The sequence below is a fragment of the Rhinoraja longicauda genome, chromosome 18, assembly GCF_053455715.1.
Source record: "Rhinoraja longicauda isolate Sanriku21f chromosome 18, sRhiLon1.1, whole genome shotgun sequence".
NCBI classification, from domain to species: domain Eukaryota; kingdom Metazoa; phylum Chordata; class Chondrichthyes; order Rajiformes; family Arhynchobatidae; genus Rhinoraja; species Rhinoraja longicauda.
The window spans coordinates 42,303,625-42,326,416 of NC_135970.1; the positions used below are offsets into that span (position 1 = coordinate 42,303,625).

The 22,792-nt window shown below is 49.4% G+C and overlaps 1 protein-coding gene across 1 annotated transcript in view; it reads left to right on the top strand.

Moving 5' to 3' along the window:
• Nucleotides 1-941: 941 nt before the first annotated feature.
• LOC144602185 (UPF0606 protein KIAA1549L-like) overlaps nt 942-22,792 on the top strand; it is a 145,100-nt gene continuing 123,249 nt past the window's right edge. The window contains exons 1-2 of the mRNA XM_078414921.1: nt 942-979; nt 1,823-2,455. Coding sequence (XP_078271047.1) covers nt 2,302-2,455 — 154 coding nt within the window. The 5' untranslated portion in view covers nt 942-979; nt 1,823-2,301. The remainder of the gene's footprint in view (nt 980-1,822; nt 2,456-22,792) is intronic.

The following is a 22,792-nucleotide window of genomic DNA, read 5'->3' on the forward strand; positions in this document are numbered from 1 at the left end:
TGTCAGAGGTTATGGGGAGAAGGCAGGAGAATGGGGTTAGGAGGGAGAGATAGATCAGCCATGATAGAATGGCGGCGTAGACTTGATGGGCCGATTGGCCTGATTCTGCTCCTGTCACTTCTGATCTCGTGGCAGACCGCACAGCACATGAATATAATCGCATTAGCAGGCAGTGAATATTTACATCTGTTGTGAGTGGGTTAAAATAGGGAGGCTCGGACACTTTCTTTTGCTATTTATAAATCTAATTAGCAAAGGAGATTTAAGAATAAGGGGTAGGCCATTTAGAACTGAGATGAGGAAAAACATTTTCAGTCAGAGAGTTGTGAATCTGTGGAATTCTCTGCCTCAGAAGGCAGTGGAGGCCAATTCTCTGAATGCATTCAAGAGAGAGCTGGATAGAGCTCTTAAGGATAGCGGAGTCAGGGGGTATGGGGAGAAGGCAGGAACGGGGTACTGATTGAGAATGATCAGCCATGATCACATTGAATGGCGGTGCTGGCTCAAAGGGCTGAATGGCCTCCTCCTGCACCTGTTGTCTATTGTCCAGTAGAGGGCTCCACTGCGGCGGGGCCGCCGTGCAGGGCTCACCTGTTTATCTGCTGCACCTTATAAAGATGAATGAACGCACGAACAGCAGCTTCTTGCTCTCAGCCTCTGGAACATCCGCGGACTGAATGTTTATTTATGCATTCGTAATCTCCTTTGATTTTGTAAGGGCATTGTGTTTGCTGATTGTAGTTCCTGCTGAGAACACAGCTCAGAGTTGGGGAAGCACTAGCAACTGCAGATGCTGGTTTAGGATGATCCCAACCTGAAACGTCACCTATCCATGTTCTCCACAGATGCTGCCTGACCCGCTGAGATACTCCAGCATGTTGTGTGGGGTTCGATCCTGACTACGGGCGCTGTCTGTACGGAGTTTGTACGCTCTCCCCGTGACCGCGTGGGTTTCCTCCCAGACTCCAAGGACGTACAGGTTTGTCGGTTAATTGGTTTCGGTAAAATTGTCCCTAATGTGTAGGATAGTGTTGGTTTGTGGGGATCGCTGGTCGGCACGGACTCAGTGGGCCGAATGGTCTGTTTCCGCGCTGTTTCTCTAAACTAAAGGCCAATATTCCATTTGAATTGTCATTGACTGCACGTTAGCATTCAGTGATTTCTGTGCAAGGACGCCCCTCAGCCCTACAATCGTTGGCAATCGTTTAAACACTCACCAGGTTCAAATTACTCAAATTGTTCCCTGTTTTGTGGTACAGGCCTTGCCTTCTCTCCTGCCCACTCTGTAATCATTGGTAAATTGGATGCATTACACTTCATCTGATCACTGGCGTAGATTGCAAATGGTTGGGCAGTCAGCACTGATCCCTGCAGCATCTCACTTGTCCAGTGCATGCATCCTATTAACCATAAGTCCCCCATCACCCTTGCCCTCTACCACCTCCCCCCCCCCCCCCCCAACCATATCCCTCCCTCTGGCTTTACATTTCACCCCTGCTCTTCGTTCCTTATCTGACACCATTTTCACCTCTAGCCTTTGACACCATCTATCTGCTCTTCCTCTCTGTGGATGAAGAGGCTGGTGGTGTTTACAGGCAGGTGGGTGACGTGCAGGGATGGAGGGGCAGGTGGGTGACGTGCAGGGATGGAGGGGCAGGTGGGTGACGTGCAGGGATGGAGGGGCAGGTGGGTGACGTGCAGGGATGGAGGGGCAGGTGGGTGACGTGCAGGCAGTCCAAGGTTGGTCTTGACATGATGTTTGACACAGACACTATGGGCTGTTCTAGGTTGTTGTGACCATGAATTATTCATGCCTCTGCAGACTGCCGGCCCTTCCACAAGAGGTCGTGTTCGCCACGTTAGGAACACAAAGCTGCATCGCTCGCTGTCAAGCAACGACCGACTGACCGACCGACTGACTGACTGACTGACTACGTGAGTCGTTCCCCTGCTACTCCCACCACCCTCCTCTGCTCAGGAACCAGGAGCGAGGCGAGGCGCGGCGGCTGGACATTCCCTCTCTCTCTCTCCCCCTCTCTCTCTCCCCCCCTCTCTCTCTCCCTCTCTCCCTCTCTCCCTCTCTCCCTCTCTCCCTCTCTCCCCTCTCCCCACCCACCCCTCTGCCCTACCGCCAGGACCATGCCAGTGGTAAGGAAGATGACAGATGCAATGGCAACCCAGGCAGCAGACGCCTGATTGCTGGCGGCGGCTCCACAAACTCTCCTCTCCCCGTCCTCCTGGAGCGGCCGGGAGGGATGCACCAGGCTGCCGGCTCCGACCACCGTCGGAGGGGAGCGGGCGATGCCTCTGCCGATGCCTCTGCCTCTGTGCCCGCTGTGGGTCGCGATGCCGCGGCTGCAGGTGACGCCTCGGAGCCCCGGGATGGGAGCTGGGTGTGTGTGGCTCTGCTCCTTGGTGCTGGTGATGATGCTTCTGCCCGTCTCCTCCCGCAACGGTAAGGCCAGCTGGGGAAGGTAGGGAGGGGAGGGGATGGGGGGAGAGAGAGAGGGGAGAGGGGGGAGGGAGAGGGAGAGAGGGAGGGGGCGAGAGGGAGGGGGCGAGAGAGGGGATGGAGAGAGGGAGGGGGCGAGAGGCAAGCCAAGGACGATTGCAAAGTGCAAACTTGACCCTTGCATTTTGTATCTCAACCAGAGATTCCTCCTTTTACCAGCCTTGTTTCAGCTCTGCATTATTCCTGCCACATCGCTGTTGTGTGTGTGTGAGAGTGTGTGTGAGAGTGTGTGTGAGAGTGTGTGTGAGAGTGTGTGTGTGAGTGTGTGTGTGTGTGTGTGTGTGTGTGTGTGTGTGAGAGTGTGTGTGAGAGTGTGTGTGAGAGTGTGTGAGAGAGTGTGTGTGAGAGAGAGTGTGTGTGTGAGAGTGTGTGTGTGTGTGTGTGTGTGTGTGTGTGTGAGAGTGTGTGAGAGAGTGTGTGTGAGAGAGAGTGTGTGTGTGAGAGTGTGTGTGAGAGTGTGTGTGAGAGTGTGTGTGAGAGTGTGTGTGAGAGTGTGTGTGTGAGTGTGTGAGAGAGTGTGTGTGTGCCAAAGGGTTATGGATGGTCAGTGGATGGATTAACGCTGTGTGACGATGTCAGTGGGTGATAGTAACAGGCTTGAGGGCCGAATGGCAGCAGCGAAGTCCTAAGCAATACAACGCCCAGCGTATCTACATTGGCACGCTGGTTCTCCTTGAACCTTGAATGGTCTGGGTCAGGATGTGAGTTTAGAAAGATAGAGTGGATGTGGAGAGGATGTTTCCACTGGCGGGTGATAGCCTCAGAATAGACGGAAGGAGATGAGGAAGAATTTCTTCAGTCAGAGGGTGGTGAATCTGTGGAACTCATTGCCACTGATGGCTGTGGAGACAGCTGTGGAGACCGTGTCAGTGGATATTTTTAAGGCAGAGATAGACAGATTCTTGACTAGTGCTGGAGTCAGGGGTTATGGGGAGAAGGCAGGAGAATGGAACTGAGAGGGAGAGATAGATCAGCCTTGATTGAGTGATGGAGTAGACTTGATGGGCCGAATGGCCTAATTCTGCTCCTAGATCTTATGACCGATTCTTCCTTCTGAAGATCTTCCATCTACCCCAATGACTGGGACTCTTTTTCTACACCTAATCATGAGAGGAATAGATCGGGTAGAAGCAGCGTCTCTTATCCAGAGTAGGAGAATTGAGAACCAGAGGACATAGGTTTAAGGTGAAGGGGGGACAATTTATCGAGAATCCAAGGGGTAATTTTTTCACGCAGAAGTTGGTGAGTGTATGGAACGAGCTGCCCAAGGAGGTAGTTGAGGCTGGGACTATCGCAACATTTAAGAAACAATTAGACAGGTACATGGATTGGACAGGTTTGGAGGGATATGGGCCAAACGCAGGCAGGTGGGACTAGGGTGGGCCGGTCGGGGCAAGTGGGGCTGAAGGGGCTGTTTCCACACTGTCTCACTCTGTGGCTCTATGACCTGGTCTGGAACCTCTCCCGTCAGCCATGGGGGGGAGGGGGTTGCAGGGAAGGCTGTGGCCCGGCACGCTGGCCCCTTCCCCTTTACACCCACGTGGCCCCTTCCCCTTTACACCCACGTGGCATACAAACCCACTTGGCACAAGCTGGGCCTCTCATACAAACCCACTTGGCACAAGCTGGGCCTCTCACTCACTCACTCACTCAGTGGGTCTGCGCTGTGCCGATGGCGGACCGGGGCGGTACAGTGGCGCAGCGGCTCTTGGTCGTCCAACGTATTCCAAATGAATTTAAACTGGAGGTGGTGGAGTGTGGATTTAAGCAAGAAGGGCTTCTTGGAGAAGAGCTGCCTTAAATGTAGTTGCGTCTGGTTGAGTGACTATAGTAGGGTGAAGACTATTCCATGCTTTAATTGTGTGAGGGAGGAAGGAATTGCTGTAAACATCTGTCTTGGCAGCCGGTATCTCGACTTGAATCGAATGCCCTGGTCTACTCGGACAGGTTTGGGTTTGGTGTAGATTTGGTCATCTATGTCGTGCTGACCATTTAACATTTTGTAAAAACAGGTCAAACTGTGCAGAGCTACTGCTTTACAGCGCCAGAGACCCGGGTTATAGACAATAGACAATAGGTGCAGGAGGAGGCCATTCGGCCCTTCGAGCCAGCACCGCCATTCAATGTGATCATGGCTGATCATTCTCAATCAGTACCCCGTTCCTGCCTTCTCCCCATACCCCCTGACTCCGCTATCCTTAAGAGCTCTATCTAGCTCTCTCTTGAATGCATTCAGAGAATTGACCTCCACTGCCTTCTGAGGCAGAGAATTCCACAGATTTACAACTCTCTGACTGAAAACGTTTTTCCTCATCTCTGTTCTAAATGGCCTACCCCTTACTCTTAAACTGTGGCCCCTTGTTCTGGACTCCCCCAACATTGGGAACATGTTTCCTGCCTCTAACGTGTCCAACCCCTTAATAATTTTATACGTTTCGATAAGATCTCCTCTCATCCTTCTAAATTCCAATGTATACAAGCCTAGTCGCTCCAGTCTTTCAACATATGATAGTCCCGCCATTCCGGGAATTAACCTAGTAAACCTACGCTGCACGCCCTCAATAGCAAGAATATCCTTCTTCAAATTTGGAGACCAAAACTGCACACAGTACTCCAGGTGCGGTCTCACTAGGGCCCTGTACAACTGCAGAAGGACCTCTTTGCTCCTATACTCAACTCCTCTTGTTATGAAGGCCAACATTCCATTGGCTTTCTTCACTGCCTGCTGTACCTGCATGCATCCTTTCAGTGACTGATGCACTAGGACACCCAGATCTCATTGTACATCCCCTGTTCTTAACTAATTGTAAATTGGCCCTAGTGGGTGTCGGGGATCGCTGGTCGGCGCGGACTCAATGGGGCTGATCCGCGCTGTACCTCTAAACTGACCAGTAATCCCCTAAACTAAACTAAAAGCCCCACAGGGCAAACAACATGAACAGCCACAGCACAGCACGATCCCACACACAGCAGGACCCGTCTGGTCACATGGCCAAGTGATCAGTCTCCATCCATGGAAGTTCTCTCACAGTCATTTAGACGGACGCTAAAATAGTCAAAGCATGAAAGGAAAAGGGCCTAATGTGTAGAGGGAAGGATTAGTTTAGTCAAGAGCGTTTTATTGTCAGAAAACTGAGATGAGAAGAAACCTTTTCACCCAGAGAGTTGTGAATTTGTGGAATTCTCTGCCACAGAGGGCAGTGGAGGCCATTTCACTGGATGGATTTAAGAAAGAGTTAGATAGAGCTCTAGGGGCTAGTGGAATCAAGGGGTATGGGGAGAAGGCAGGTACGGGTTACTGATTGTGGATGATCAGCCATGATCACAATGAATGTCGGTGCTGGCTCGAAGGGCCAAATGGCCTCCTCCTGCACCTATTTTCTATGTTTCGATGCAAGTCCCGAAACGGAACGCTGAAATTCTTACCTGCTGCAGCGCAACTGAGATGTAAACATAGTACTCCGTAAAACCCGTAATAAACCCATAATTAACCGAGTACCTTGTTTAGCACAGGCACACTGGGCAGAAGGGCTTGTCCCTGTGCTGGACAGTTTAGTGTTCTGGGTGTGCGTTAGAAACGGAAGATTTTATTCCTCCATCTTTTACTGCTCAGAAATGCCGATCTCGAGGCGAGGTTAGGCTTTCCACACACACAGAGAAATGTCCACACACACACACACACATAGAAATGTCCACACACACACAGAGAAATGTCCACACACACACAGAGAAGTGTCCACACACACACACACACACAGAAGTGTCCACACACACAGAGAAATGTCCACACACACACACAGAGAAATGTCCACACACACACAGAGAAATGTCCACACACACACAGAGAAATGTCCACACACACACAGAGAAATGTCCACACACACACAGAGAAATGTCCACACACACACACACACAGAGAAATGTCCACACACACACAGAGAAATGTCCACACACACAGAGAAGTGTCCACACACACACACACACACACAGAGAAGTGTCCACACACACAGAGAAATGTCCACACACACACAGAGAAATGTCCACACACACACAGAGAAATGTCCACACACACAGAGAAGTGTCCACACACACAGAGAAGTGTCCACACACACACACACACACAGAAATGTCCACACACACAGAAATGTCCACACACACACAGAAATGTCCACACACAGAAATGTCCACACACACAGAGAAGTGTCCACACACACAGAGAAATGTCCACACACACAGAGCCGGGGCCAGTGAAGATGGGAGGAGGTGGAGAGGGCGGTGGCACTGTGATGTGTTGGTGGACATAGGGTGAGCGATCAGCCACGGTCTAACTCAAAGGTGAACCGGGGTTATTAAGAGCAGAGTGTTTACTCTTGTTCATAGAACGTATCAGATATACCGCCTGGAAGCAGGCCCTTCGGCCCATCGAGTCCATGCCGACCAGCAACCACCCCTTTACACTAATCTTATATTAATCCCATTTTTAATCTAATTCACTCATTCTCATCAAATCTCCTGCCCCCAGATTCTACCACTCCCTACACACGAGACAATTTACAGAATGTGTAAGAAAGAACTGCAGATGCAGCTTTACACTGAAGATAGACACAAAATGCTGGAGGAACTCAGCGGTTCAGGCAGCATTTCCTGAGAAAAGGAATAGCTGACGTTTCAGGTCAAGACCCTTCTTCAGACCCAATTACATTTTATCCATGCGCATTTACAGAGGCCAGTTAGTCCACCTGCCCACACGTCATTTTTTTGGACGTGGGAGGAAACCGGAGCACCCGGAAGAAACTCACTGGGTGACAGGGAGAAGATGCAAAGTCCCACAGACAGCACTGAGGGGCAGGATGGAGCCCTGGTGCTCCCTGTGAAGCAGCCGCGGCTCCTGAATTCAAATCTCACTTTAGCGTTTGGGGAACTCAAATTGAAGTCATGAAATAGAGACGGAGAATTTGAAAAAAAAAATCTTTCTCCTGGATTGTCCATAAACCCACCAGTTCATTAAGTAGTTGTGGGGTTGGGAGGGGTGAATCTGCCCCCATACCAGACTCCAGACATGGGGTCACCTTTAATAGCCTCTGTGTGAGATAGACACAAAGTGCTGGAGTAACTCAGCAAGTCAGGCAGCATCTCTGGAGAAAAGGAAAAGTTGACCTTTCAGGTCGAAACCCTCCTCGGACCTATCTGACTTCAGACACTTCTGAAGAAGGGTTTCGATCCAAAACATCACCTATTCCGTTAGTCCAGAGATGCTGCCTGACCCGCTGAGTTACTCCAGCATTGTTTGTCTGTCTTTAATTGCCGCTTTAATTGCCGCTTCAGTTCATTTGGGATGGACATCAATCATTTCTACACCGTTAGCCTAACTCATTGTCTCAGGATCCATCTGTGTGGGAGACTGGAGTCTTATTGAAGCCTGCCTTCTGAGCAGAATAATATAGAAGAGTGAAGTTTTCCATTTTCAAAGCACACTGAGATAATGGTCCAAGTCAGTGAAATGTAGACACAATGGACTGCAGGTGCTGGTTTACAAAAAAAGGACACAAAGTGCTGGAGTAACTCAGCGGGTCAGGCAGCATCTGTGGAGAACATGGAGTAACTCAGCGGGTCAGGCAGCATCTGTGGAGAACATGGGTAGGTGACGTTTCAGGTTGGGACCCTTCTTCAGACTGGGGAAAGGCGCCAACCCGAAACGTCACCCATCCTTTTTTCTCCACAGATGCTGCCTGACCCGCTGAGTTACTCCAGCACTCTGTGCCTTTCTTCTTCAGGCTCAAGCTCCTGACCCGTATCATCGCCTGTGCAGTGGCCGAGAGATGCTGCCTGACCCGCTGAGTCGTTCCAGCACCTTGTGTCAAAATCGGTGAGCTTTGTACAGAGCAGAGCTCACGAGAGAGACACATAAAATGCTGGAGTAACTCAGCGGGGACAGGCAGCATCTCAAGAGGTTGGCTTCTGTCTGATAGTCTGTGTGCATTGGTAAGTGTGATGCTGCTGTAAAGACCAAGATCATTACCCTGGTTTGTGGCTGACCTCCTGCCCTCTGCAAGACGATCACAGATGCAGCAAAGAGCTGCTTAATTGCTGCCTGCCGGTCATAAATTACAATTTCAATGCAGAAATTCCCTCCACTGATTTGGCACCAGCTCAGGCGAGCAATATCGTCTTTGTTATCTGGCGCGGTTGTATCAGTGATAAACGATTACAATCCATTGAAGGAGTTCAAGGAGAATGGAAATGAAACCTGCAACACAGCCGGCCTGTGCTTGGATGTGAAGCTGTTACTGGGGTGAGGGACAAGAATCCTATTGTACAACTGCTGCTGGGCTTATCCTTAAACTACTGGGGACTCGAGCTAATCCTACTTCAACCTGATGTGTAGGAAGGAACGGCAGAGGCTGGTTTAAACCGAAGATAGACACAAAGAACTGGAGCTAGGGCGGCACAGTGGTGGAGCTACTGACATTCAGCGTCAGGGACGTGGGTTCGATATAATTGGCTATGGTATAAATGTAAAATTATCCCGAGTGTGTGTAAGATAGTGTTAGTTTGTGGGGATCGCTGGTCGGTGCAGACTCGATGGGCCGAAGGGCCGGTTTCTGCTGCTGTATCTCTAAACTAAACTAAACTAACAGCGGGTCAGGCAGCAACCCTGGAGGTGATGTTTCGGGTTGAGACCCTTCTTCAATCTGAGTCAGGTTCTGGGGTTACCTTGCCCTCCACAGGCTTGATCTGAACTGTTTTATATACATACATGCACATAAATACAAGCATTAATCGTGCAAAAATACAAAAGCAATGCGCATGGATAAAATATAATAAGCAGAATTACAATAAATAACCACAATACCAGTGCAAAAAGTCCCCTCCGTCCTCCACCTAAACAAAGACTGTTCATGGTTGGGGTCGGTGTTGTGCACTGTTCAAGAGCCTGATGGTTGTTGGGAAGAAGCTATCAATTTCCCTCCTGGGATAAAGTCCTATCCTAACACTGCTCTTCAACCTGGCGTTCACGGTTTTCAGAATCCTGTACTTTCTTCCTGATGGTAGGAGTGAAATGAGTGTGGCCAGGGTGGTGTGGGTCAGTGAGAGTGTGGCCAGGGTGGTGTGGGTCAGTGAGAGTGTGGCCAGGGTGGTGTGGGTCAGTGAGAGTGTGGCCAGGGTGGTGTGGGTCAGTGAGAGTGTGGCCAGGGTGGTGTGGATCAGTGAGAGTGTGGCCAGGGGGGTGTGGGTCAGTGAGAGTGTGGCCAGGGTGGTGTGGGTCAGTGAGAGTGTGGCCAGGGTGGTGTGGGCCAGGGTGGTGTGGGCCAGGGTGGTGTGGGTCAGTGAGTGTGTGGCCAGGGTGGTGTGGGTCAGTGAGAGTGTGGCCAGTGTGGTGTGGGTCAGTGAGAGTGTGGCCGGGGGGGTGTGGGTCAGTGAGAGTGTGGCCAGGGTGGTGTGGGTCAGTGAGAGTGTGGCCAGGGTGGTGTGGGTCAGTGAGAGTGTGGCCAGGGTGGTGTGGATCAGTGAGAGTGTGGCCAGGGGGGTGTGGGTCAGTGAGAGTGTGGCCAGGGTGGTGTGGGTCAGTGAGAGTGTGGCCAGGGTGGTGTGGGCCAGGGTGGTGTGGGCCAGGGTGGTGTGGGTCAGTGAGTGTGTGGCCAGGGTGGTGTGGGTCAGTGAGAGTGTGGCCAGTGTGGTGTGGGTCAGTGAGAGTGTGGCCGGGGGGGTGTGGGTCAGTGAGAGTGTGGCCAGGGGGGTGTGGGCTATCGATGATATTGACTGCCTTTGTGAGGCAGCGCCTCCTATAGATCCCTTCAATGGTGGGGAGGTCGGTATGTGTGATGGACCAGGCAGATGGTGGGGAGGTCGGTATGTGTGATGGACCTTCGATGGTGGGGAGGTCAGTACCTGTGATGGACCAGGCAGATGGTGGGGAGGTCGGTACCTGTGATGGACTGGGAAATGTCCACTGCTCTTTGTAATCTCCTTCATTCCTGGGCATTCGAGATGCTGAACCAGGCCGTGATGTAACTGATGTAACTGTAGAAGCAGTGTATTCATTGACATACTGAATCTACAGGAAGTAGAGATGTTGATGAGCTTTCTTTATGATGGAAACAATGTGCAGGTAAAAATATTGCTGATGGCAACATTAACTTTCTAGGATGGAACTTGTATTTATTTGTCTCAAGATATCACCCAACCTTAATGGCTCAGAATCATAGTGCCACAGAGAATCATAGTGCCACAGAGAGAGTAGAATCATAGAATCATAGTGCCACAGAGCCAGGTTAATGACATACTTCCTCCAATTAGGTGACCAAAACTGCACACAATAATCCAAGTGTGGTCTCACCAACAATGTATTCAGTTGCAACATCCTGTACCTTCTCCTGTAATCAATCCCCAGCCCAATGAAGGCAAGAGTGCCAAATGCTATCTTCACCAACTCTGCCTACCCATGTCACCACTTTCAAGGAACTATGTACCTGTACCCCTAGGTCTGTGTTCGACAACACTCCCCAGGGCTCTGTCATTCACAGTGTCAGTCCTGCCCTCGTTTAACTTTCCAAAACACGACAACTCAGCATTATCTGAGTTTGATTCAGTTCAGTTTAGAGATACCACATGGAAACAGGCCCTTCGGCCCACCGAGTCCGCACTGACCACCGATCCCCGCACACTAATACTATCCTGCACACGCTGGGGACAATTTACATTTATACCAAGCCAATTAAGCTACAATCTTGCACGTCTTTGGAGTGTGGGAGGAAACCAAAGATCTCAGAGAAAACCCACGCAGGTCAAGGGGAGAACGTACAAAATCCGTACAGACAGCACCTGTAGTCAGATTTGAACCTGGGTCTCTGGCGCTGTAAGGCAGCAACTCTACCGCTGCACCACCGCGTTAAATGCCACGGAACGGCCCGGAATCATCCAGTTATGTCATCGCGTGGCTCCCACGATGCTTCACCCTCTGGCCACCACCTTCCCATTGCCAGGGTGCAGTTACCTGCTCAAACACAAGCTCATCCTTTAGCTCAGCACGGTATTGTCACCATGGTAACCAGCTGAGAAAATGTATTGAATGCTGCTGAATTAAGATGCATTTGGACAGATCAGATGGGAGCACACTTAGAGATACAGAGGGAGGAGGTGATGGGAGTGACACTCAGAGATACAGAGGGAGGTGGTGATGGGAGCACACTCAGAGATAGAGGGAGGAGGTGATGGGAGCACACTCAGAGATACAGAGGGAGGAGGTGATGGGAGCACACTTAGAGATAGAGGGAGGAGGTGATGGATGTGACAGGTCCTCTCTCCTCTCTCTGCACAGGGGAATGGACCATGAGTTGGGAAGGCGGTGTATGGAGCCCATTTTGGGTTGGCATGGGGTTTCTGGTAGAATGGCCTTGTTGACTGTTGTGAATTTCTATCAGTCATAGAGCACAGAAACAGGCCTTTCGGCCCACCTTGTCCATGCTGACCAAGGAACACAATCCATGCTAGTCCCATTTACTTGTGTTTGGCCCATATCCCTCTAAAGCTTTTCTATCCATGTACTTGCACAAGTGTCTTTTAAATGTTATCATTGTACCTGCCTCTGTGTGATAAAGTTGGTCCTCAGGTTCCTATTAAATCTTTCCCCTCTCATCCTGAAACTATGCCCTGTTTTTTTCTTGATTCCCCTATCCTGGGGAAAAAAGACTGTGCATTCACCCGATCTCTTCCCCTCATGATTGACTAATCTTCTGGAATTTTTTGAGGATGTGACAAGTAAAATGGATGAAGGGGAGCCAGCGGATGTAGTCTATCTAGACTTTCAGAAAGCCTTTGATAAGGTCCCACACGGGAGATTGGTGACTAAAATTAGAGCACATGGTATTGGGGGTAGGGTGTTGACATGGATAGAAAATTAGTTGGCAGACAGGAAGCAAAGAGTAGGAGTAAACGGGTCCTTTTCAGAATGGCAGGCCGTGGCGAGTGGAGTGCCGCAAGGCTCGGTGTTGGGGCCGCAACTGTTTACCATATATATTAATGATTTGGAAGAGGGAATTAGAAGCAACACTAGCAAGTTTGCGGATGACACAAAGCTGGATGGCAGTGTATACTGTGAAGAGGATGTTAGGAGGTTGCAGGGTGACCTGGACAGGTTGAGTGAGTGGGCAGATGCGTGGCAGATGCAGTATAATATAGATAAATGTGAGGTTATCCACTTTGGTGGCAAAAACAAGGAGGCAGATTATTATCTCAATGGAGTTAGGTTAGGTAAGGGGGAGGTGCAGCCAGACCTGGGTGTCCTTGTACACCAGTCACTGAAAGTTGGCGTGCAGATACAGCAGGCAGTGAAGAAAGCTAATGGTATGTTGGCCTTCATAACAAAAGGATTTCAGTATAGGAGTAAAGAGGTTCTTCTGCAATTGTATAGGGCCCTGGTAAGACCACATCTGGAGTATTGTGTACAGTTTTGGTCTCCTAATTTGAGGAAGGACATCCTTGTAATTGAGGCAGTGCAGCGTAGGTTCACGAGACTGATCTCTGGGATGGTGGGACTGTCATATGAGGAAAGATTGAAAAGACTAGGCTTGTATTCACTGGAGTTTAGAAGGATGAGAGGGGATCTTATAGAAACATATAAAATTATAAAAGGACTGTAGGAATTTTTTTTCCAATGTTGGGCGAGTCCAGAAACAGGGGCCACAGTCTGAGAATATAGGGGAGGCCATTTAAAACTGAGGTGAGAAGGAACTTTTTCACCCAGAGAGTTGTGAATTTGTGGAATTCTCTGCCACAGAGGGCAGTGGAAGCCAAATCACTGGATGGATTTAAGAGAGAGTTAGATAGAGCTCTAGGGACTAGTGGAATCAAGGGATATGGGGAGAAGGCAGGCATGGGTTACTGATTGGGGGACGATCAGCCATGATCACAATGAATGGTGGGGCTGGCTCGAAGGGCTGAATGGGCTCCTCCTGCACCTATTTTTCTATGTTTCTATGATCTTATACACCTCTATAAGATCACTCCTCAGACTCCTGCATTTCAAGGCATCAAGCTCTAGTCTGCAGAGCCTGACCATGTAGCCCAGGCCCTCGAGTCCCAATGTCATCTAGTATTAGACATTCCCACCCTGGAATCAAGACTCTGACTATCTCCCCTATCAGTGTCCTTCATGCTTAGACTTGGGTGTTTACCGAGACTATTCTTGGCAGAATTCGGATCTTGGTTTCTCCTCCACAGATGCTAACTGGCCCATTGGGTGCTTCCAACACATTTTGCTATGTTTCTAACCTCTGCAATAATTTGTTTAGTGCGACTCTCCACTAGGTTAAACCAAAATCCCTCCACCCTGACTCAGTCTGAAGAAGGGTCTCGACCCAAAACGTCACCTATTCCTTTTCTCCAGAGATGCTGCCTGACCCGCTGAGTTACTCCAGCATTATGTGTCTATCTATGGTGGTAAGAACACAAAGGCAGATTATTATCTGAATGGTGTCAAGTTAGGAAAAGGGGAAGTACAAAGAAATCTGGGTGTCCTTGTTCATCAGTCACTGAAAGTAAGCATGCAGGTACAGCAGGCAGTGAAGAAAGCCAATGGCATTTGGCCTTCATGACAAGAGGAGTATAGAAGCAAAGAGGTCCTTCTGCAGTTGTACAGGGCCCTAGTGAGACCGCACCTGGAGTACTGTGTGTAGTTTTGGTCTCCATTCCTTCCAAAAAGGAAGGATATTCTTGCTATTGATGGCGTGCAGCGTAGGTTTACTAGGCTAATTCCTGGAATGGCGGGACTGTCATATGCTGAAAGACTGGAGCGACTGGGCTTGTATACACTGGAATTTGGAAGGATGAGAGGGGATCTTATCGAAACATATAAGATTATTAAGGGATGGGACATGCTGGAGGCATGAAACATGTTCCCAATGTTGGGGGAGTCCAGAACCAGGGGCCACAGTTTACGAATAAAGGGTAGGCCATTCAGAACGGAGATGAGGAAAAACTTTTTCACTCGGAGAGTTGTAAATCTGTGGAATTCTCTGCCTCGGAAGGCAGTGGAGACAATTCAAGAGAGAGCTAGATAGAGGCTTTCAAGAGAGAGCTAGATAGAGCTCTTAAGGATAGCGGAGTCAGGGGGTATGGGGAGATGGCAGGAACGGGGTACTGATTGTGGATGATCAGCCATGATCACATTGAATGGCGGTGCTGGCTCGAAGGGCCGAATGGCCTACTCCTTCCCCTATCGTCTATTGTCTATCGTCTGAAAGTAAATAATGTTTTATTACTTTCTATGTTTTACCTGCGTTTGGGTGGTCTCAGTGTCTAGGGAACAGAGATTAGAGTGGGGCGTGAAGGTGACTGATCCTGAGATACTCCATGCTACATTATTAGATGTTTTTGTAGTGGTGTTTGATCCATTAATTATTCAGAGCACATAACAGGACTCACTGTGCAATAAATGTCACCGCCCCGCTCTCCCTGTATTATTACTTATTTAATCATGCATTTGGAATCAGAAGGTGTAGTGGGATATTTCAGCGTTGATTCACTTGCCAGTTGTTCGTGAGTGTGGAGATTATCCTTTCAGAAATAATTCTGTTACAATGTGTTGACAATTTCTTGACTCGGAGAAAGAAAGACTTGTATTTCCAAAGGATCGTTAACACCCACACTCTTTCCAAAGTAAACGGCAGCTACTGAACTGTCTTCGAAGCATTGGCAATCCAGCAGGCATCTTCTGCACGGCCAGATCTTGCAAAAGAGCTTTGTTAGTGACAGGGATTTGTTGTAGATGTGGAGGCCATTCGACCCAAAAATGTGGACTGATCAGATTTCCCACCTCTTGCCCCCGAGCCCAGCAGGTAATGTGTAGGAAGGAACTGCAGGTGCTGCTTTACAACTAAGGTAAACACAAAATGCTGGAGTAATGCAGCAGGACAGGCAGCATCTCTGGAGAGAAGGAATGGGTGACGTTTCGGGTCGAGACCCTTCTTCCGACTGAAAGTCAGGGGCGAGGGAAACGAGCGATATAGGAGTCTAGTATACCTTCTATATCTATCGTTTCCCTTTCCCCAGACTCTATGTATCTTCTCTAACTCTTGTTTGCCTCTCCCCTGACTCTCAGTCTGAAAAAGGGTCTCGACACGAAATGTCACCTATTCCTTTTCTCCAAAGATGCTGCCTGACCCACTGAGATACTCCAGCATCTTGGGTTTGTCTGTGACGTCAAAGGGTCTATTTTATGTCTATCAGTGGCATCTAAGAGTCTTTTATATCGGCACATGGATATGCAGGTAATGGAGAGATGTGGATCGCGTGCAGGCAGAGGAGATGTGTTTAACTTGGCATCATGTACAGCACGGACATTGTGGGCCGAAGGGCCTGTTCTCGTCCTGCACTGTTGTTTGTTCTTCCGGTTGCTTAAGCAGTGGGGGGTGAGTTAGCTGATGCACTTGCGATTAGAAATGTACTTGTACAAACAGAGGCCTTGAGATGGGAAGTTACAGACTTAACAGAGGGCAGTTCAACCTGATACATTTCTGTGAATTGTGGCAACTCTGACCTCCAGCAGAGTTAGCTCGATATTCTACGACACTTGTAACACTGCCGTTGTCTCAGTTCGCCAGCAGATCGCCAGCAGATCGCCAAGGCACCTCGTTTTCACAGCTATTCCGCAAATTAATTTAAAAATAGACACAAAAAAATCGAAGATGCAAGAGTGTGGCTGAGAGTTGATTAGTGGCAGCAAGTCAGATTGTCTGGGTGTTTGCCATATTGGCACCTGGCACGTAGCACCTCTTCCGCGGAGTTGCCCTGGACTCGAGATCCAGTGGACCATAATGTGGAACATGTTTATCACTTTGTAACAACATTCTGCGTGGCTTATCTGAGCTTTGAAACAAAGCCCAGGCTGATGTTGGTGGGGAGGACTGGAGGAATCCTGAAGCATCAGCCCACATATGGAGCTTTGTGAGCAGTTTTGGGCTCCATATCTGAGGATGTGGTGGCTCTGGAGAGGGTCCAGAGGAGGTTTATGAGAATAATCCCAGGAATGAGTGGGAGAACGTGTGATGAGTGTTTGACGGCACTGGTCTTCTGCTGGCTAGAGTTTAGAAAGATATGGGGGGGCTCATTAAAACGTACCAAATAATGAAAGGCGTGGGTAGAGTGGATGTGGAGAGGATGTTTCCACTGGTGGGAGAGTTTAGGACCAGAGGCCATAGCCTCAGAATAAAAGGACATTCCATTAGGAAGGAGATGAGGAGGAATTTCTTTGGTCAGAGGGTGGGATTTATTGCCACGGAAGGCTATGGAGGCCAAGTCAATGAGTATTTTTAAGGCAGAGATAAATCGATTCTTGATTAGTACGGGTGTCAGGGGTTGAGGGGGAGAGTTATATCAGACACAACTACCTCCACCAACAGCTCGTTCCATACACCCACCACCCTTTGTGTAAAAAAAGTTACCCCTCGGGTTCCTATTAAATCACCCTCCCCCCCACCTTAAACCCATGCCCTTTGGTTCTCGATTCCCGACTCTTGGCAGAAGCCTCTGTGCATCTATGATCTATTTGATAAACAATATAAATGGATGTCCTGCTTCGGTGAAAAATTCTGGCCGAGGGATTCCATTTGTGTGCATCGACTTTCTAAGAAGTTTCAAGAGATTTGGCATGGCACCCAATACTTAGTATAGTTGCAGATATAACATGGAGGCATGCCTTGGCCCACTGAAGCCACACTAGTTCTGTGTAATCCCACTTTCACATCCACTCCCTACACACCAGGGATAATTTACAGAGGCTGATTAACCTACAAACCCGACTGTCTTTGGGATGTGGGAGGAAACCGGAGCACCTGGAGGAAACCTGCATGTTCACAGTGAGAACACCCAAGGTTAGGATTGAACCCGGGTGGGTCTCTGGTGCGGTGAGGCAACAACTCTACCAGCTGTGTCACTGTGCCATCCTCAAAACACAATTTACTGTAATAAACGTCTAAATATGCACCACATAACGTTTCTAACTGGTTGGGTAATGGCCCTGTACAGCAACTTCAATGCACAGGAATGCAAGAGGCTATAGATAGTGGTGGACTTGGCCTGGTCCATCATAGACAGCTTGCCCTTCCATTAAAAGCATCTGCATGAGGCACTGTCTCAAGATGGTTGCATCTGTCATTAAGGAACCCCACCATCCGGGCCGTGCCTCTTCTCATTCCTACCATCGGGCGGGAAGCACAGAGCCTGAAGTTCCACACCAACAGGTTCAGGAACAGCGACTTTCCTACAATTACCAGGTTCTTGAACCAACCTGCACAACCCGAATCCTACCTCAGCAACGGAACACAACAGACCAATGGATTCATCAGTCTGAAGAAGGGTCTCGACCTGAATCGTCACCCATTCCTTCTCTGCACAGATGCTGCCTGACCCGCTGAGTTACTCCAGCACTCTGTGAAACGTCACCTATCCATGTTCTCCACAGATGCTGCCTGACCCGCTGAGTTACTCCAGCACTCTGTGAAACGTCACCTATCCATGTTCTCCACAGATGCTGCCTGACCCGCTGAGTTACTCCAGCACTCTGTGAAACGTCACCTATCCATGTTCTCCAGAGATACTGCTTGACCCGCTGAGTTACTCCAGCACTCTGTGTCTACCTTCGATTTAACCCGGCATCTGCAGTTCCTTCCTACACAATGGATCACCTCGTGCACTGCCATGAACTTGCTTTCTGGTTGTGTTTGCACGAGTCTTTTGTTCGAGTTTTTGCACAATCTCCTTCTTTCCACCATCTTGGAAAATGTACGTGTAATCTACATATAATTGATACTTTGTGCGTTTGTCTGTGTACCTGAGATGCTGCTGGAAGCAAGGTTTCCATTGTTCCTGTCCCTCACCATACTTGTGCATACGACTATAAACTTGACGTCTTTCATTGAGAATGTCTGCCACCACTTATTGCAACAGTCCCTATTAACCTATCTTCCCAGTCCAGGCAGCCAACTCTACTTTCATACCTTTCAGATTCCAGACAAAAACTCATTGTGGAACTCAATCATTCTTTTATCATTCTTCCCAAGAGAATGAGCTAATATAATATCATTAATTAATCCTGTTTCATTATACATGACAAGATCTAATGCAGCCAGTTCCACAATTAGTTCCACGGTCTATTATATCATCGTTTGATAATAGTGGGCAAAAAAGCTGTTCCTAAATCTGGTCGTTTCAATCATTTCGTTTAGTTTAGTGATACAGGGTGGAAACAGGCCCATCGGTTCACCGAGTCCGCACCGACCAATGAACCTACAAACCTGTAGGTCTATGGAGTGTGGGAGGAAACTGAAGATCTCGGAGAAAACCCACGCAGGTCACGAGGAGAACGTACAAACTCCGTACAGACAGCACCCGTAGTCAGGATCGAACCCGGGTTGACAGTAGCTCCACCGCTGCGCCACTTGTATCTTCTGCCTGACCGGAATGGGGAGTAGAGGGAGTGACTGGAATGTCCTTGATTATATTGGCTACTTTCCTGAGGCAGCGTGAAGTGTTGATGGGGGCGGAAAGCTGGTTTTGTTTGAGGGTTTGGATATGTGAATGTTTATGATGTGGCCGTTCACGGTGGCACAGCGGTAGAGTTGCTGCCTTACAGCATTTACCGCGCCAAAGACCCGGGTTCGATCCTGACTAAGGGTGCTGTCTGTATGCAGTTTGTACCAAAGATACTAGAGGAGCAAGATGAACCACTCCATTGAAATCGCCTATACTGAAGTGTAGCATGCAAAGGAGCGTAACATCCGCCATTTTAGTAAGCAAAACCCGCCGTTGGTTCTGCCTCTCTGATTGTAATCAGTGTTTTGAGGGAACAGTGTGTGTGATGATACCAGAAAAATGCAGAATATATCTCATCAACCAACTCACAGATTTCTGTTATTTAAAAAAAATGTTTCTGCCTGCTAGAATGGCGCCGTGACATACTACGGTTTTTAGGGTCGAGTGGTCTATCTTGCTCTGCTCTATTATCTTTGTTTGTACCTTCTCCCCGTGACCTGCGTAGGTTTTCTCCGTGATCTTCAGTTTCCTCCCACACTCCAAAGACGCACAGGTTTGTAGGTTATTGTATTTGGCTACACCACTTGGTAAATGTAAATTGTCCCCACTGTGTGTAGGATAATGTTAATGTGCAGGGATCACGGGTCGGCGCCGGCTCGGTGGACTGAAGGGCATGTTGATGTGCTGTATCTCTAAATTTAGAAAAACTAATTGTGCTGGTCAAGCCCTCCCCAGGGGAATATCTTCTCTTTCCTCAGTTCCCAGCACCCCATGAACTGAAACCCATCCCTCCCACATTGAAAAATATTAAATATTCCTTGAGTGATTCTCATTACAGTTCACTGCATTTTCACCATTCTTGGCAAATGAAGAACTGACATCCCGGACTCTCTCACATCAATAGAAACCAATGTCTGGCACAGGCTTTGACAATCCAAAGGCATGAACAATGAATTCTCCAAGGATAGACACAAAATGGTGGAGTAACTCAGTGGGTCAGGCAGCATCTGTGGAGAACATGGATAGGTGATGTTTCACAGAGTGCTGGAATAACTCAGCGGGTCAAGCAGCATCTCTAGAGAAAAGGAATGGGTGACGTTTTGGGTCGAGACCATTCCCCAGGGGTGAGAGATGAGGAGGTAGAAAAGGGGAATGCAGGTGGGTTTCCAGGGAGAGCATGCAAACTCCACCCAGACAGCATGCGAAGTAGGGATGGATCCCGGGTCTCCGGCACTGTGAAGCAGCAGCTTTACCATTTGTATTGTTTTCCTTCAGCTTTAGCTTTGTGAACCCACGAACCACCTGCTGAAGAGAACAGCTTACTCTGTCTAACTCCATTACGATCTTCCCAACCCTGGGACCGTAGGATGGTGAGGCAGCAGCACTACCCGCAGCACCACCGTGGGTGCTCCCCCCTCCAGTCCTTCCCTGAACTTGTGTCCTAGAATATACCCTTCCCTTTCCCCTTCCTTTTTTCTGCATCAGTCATTCACTCCTGTGGAGCGAATTGTGGACACAGCCCAGACCATCACACAAGCCAACCTCCCTTCCATTGACTCCATCTACACCTCACGCTGCTTCGGCAAGGCCAGCAGCCCAGACCATCACACAAACCAACCTCCCTCCCACAGACTCCATCTACACCTCACGCTGCTTCGGCAAGGCCAGCAGCATCATCAAGGATGAGTCGCACCCTGGCCTCTCCTGATCCTCCCCACTCACATCTCCCCTCTCACCGCTGGCAAAAGGTACAGAAGTGTGAAAATGCACATCTCCAGATTCAGGGACAGTTTCTTTCCAGCTGTAATCAGACAACTGAACCATCCTACCACAACCAGAGAGCAGCGCTGAACTACTATCTACCTTTTTCGTGACCCTCGGACTATCCTTGATCGGACTTTGCTGGCTTTACCTTGCACTTATTCCCTTTTCATGCATCTTTACAATGTAAATGGCTTGATTGTTATCATGTATTGTCTTTCTGCTGACTGGTTAACACGCAACAAAGGCTTATCACTGTATCTCGGTACACGTGACCATAAACTACACTGAAATGAACTGAACCCTACACTGCGCCCTGCCCCCTGCACTGCGCCCTACTCCCTGCACTGCTCCCTGCGCTGCGCCCTGCACTCTGCACTGCGCCCTGCCCCCTACACTGCGCCCTGCCCCCTACACTGCGCCCTGCTCCCTGCACTGTGCCCTGCCCCCTACACTGCGCCCTGCCCCCTACACTGCGCCCTGCCCCCTACACTGCGCCCTGCACTGCCCCCTACACTGCGCCCTGCTCCCTGCACTGCTCCCTGCGCTGCTCCCTGCGCTGCTCCCTGCGCTGCGCCCTGCACTCTGCACTGCGCCCTGCTGCCCTCCCGTCCAGTCGCATGCAATGATTAATTGACTGAACTCTTCAGTTCCCTGGAGCCTCTGTGCTCATCAATGAGTCTAACAAGCAGCAGTGACCCAAATTCTTCCCACTGCAGGGAGCACGTTCCCACCGGCTCACTGCGCCTGCTTCACCGACTGACAACCACTGAGCTATTTTCCGTTGAGTGAATAAGAATGAAGTCTGATCAATGCTTGTCTAAGATGTTGATCCTCGAAGCCCTGGAACCATTGGCCAGGTTCTCAGACAGCACTGGTTCCGGCAACATTAATCTGATGCTCATGGTACACCACGGTAACAGGCCCTTTGGCCCACAATGTCCGTGCTGAGCATGATGCCAAATTAAACTACTCTCATCTGCCCGCTTCTGGTCTGTACACCTCCATTCCCTGTCCGTTCACGTGTCTGTCTAAATGCTGCTATTGTATCTGCCTCCACCACCACCCCTGGCACCACGTTCCAGGCACCCACCACCCCTGGCACCACGTTCCAGGCACCCACCACCCCTGGCACCACGTTCCAGGCACCCACCACCCCTGGCACCACGTTCCAGGCACCCACCACCCCTGGCACCACGTTCCAGGCACCCACCACCCTCTGTGCAAAAGAAACTTGCCCAGCACATCTTTAAACATTCCCCCTCTCAAATACAAAGCTATGACCCCTCGTCTTTGACATTTCCATCCTTGGAACAAAACAAATCTGTCTACCCTGTCTATGCCTCTCATAAATGTTATACACCTCCATCAGGTCTCCCCTCAGCCTCTGACACTCCAGAGAAAACAATCCAAGTTTGTCCGACCTATGTTAAGACTGCAGTTCCTTGAAGTTAGGGAAGTCAATGCTCATATTGCTTGGGTGTAAGCTACCCAAGGAAATATGAGGTGCTGTCCGCTCAGTTGTTAAACACTTTAACTCCCCCTCCCATTCCCAATCTGACCTTTCTGTCCTGGGCCTCCTCCATTGTCAGAGTGAGGCCCAGTGCAAATTGGACGAACAGCACCTCATATTTCGCTTGGGCAGCTTACACCCCAGCGGTATGAACATTGACATCTCTAACTTCAAGCAACCCTTGGTTTCCCTCTCTCTCTCCATCCCCCTCCCCAGTTCTCTGACCAGTCTTATAGTCTCTGATTACATTTTATCTCTGTTTGCTTTGTTGTTACGTTCTCCCAACTAACAATGATCTATTCTACATTTTTCTTGATCTCCATTCCCCTTTATCTATGTACCTCCCATTCCCCTGACTTCAGTCTGAAGGGTCTCGACCCGAAACATCACCCATTCCTTCTCCCCAGAGATGCTGCCTGTCCCGCTGAGTTGCTCCAGCATTTTGTGTCTACCCTGGATAGAGTGAATGTGAAGAG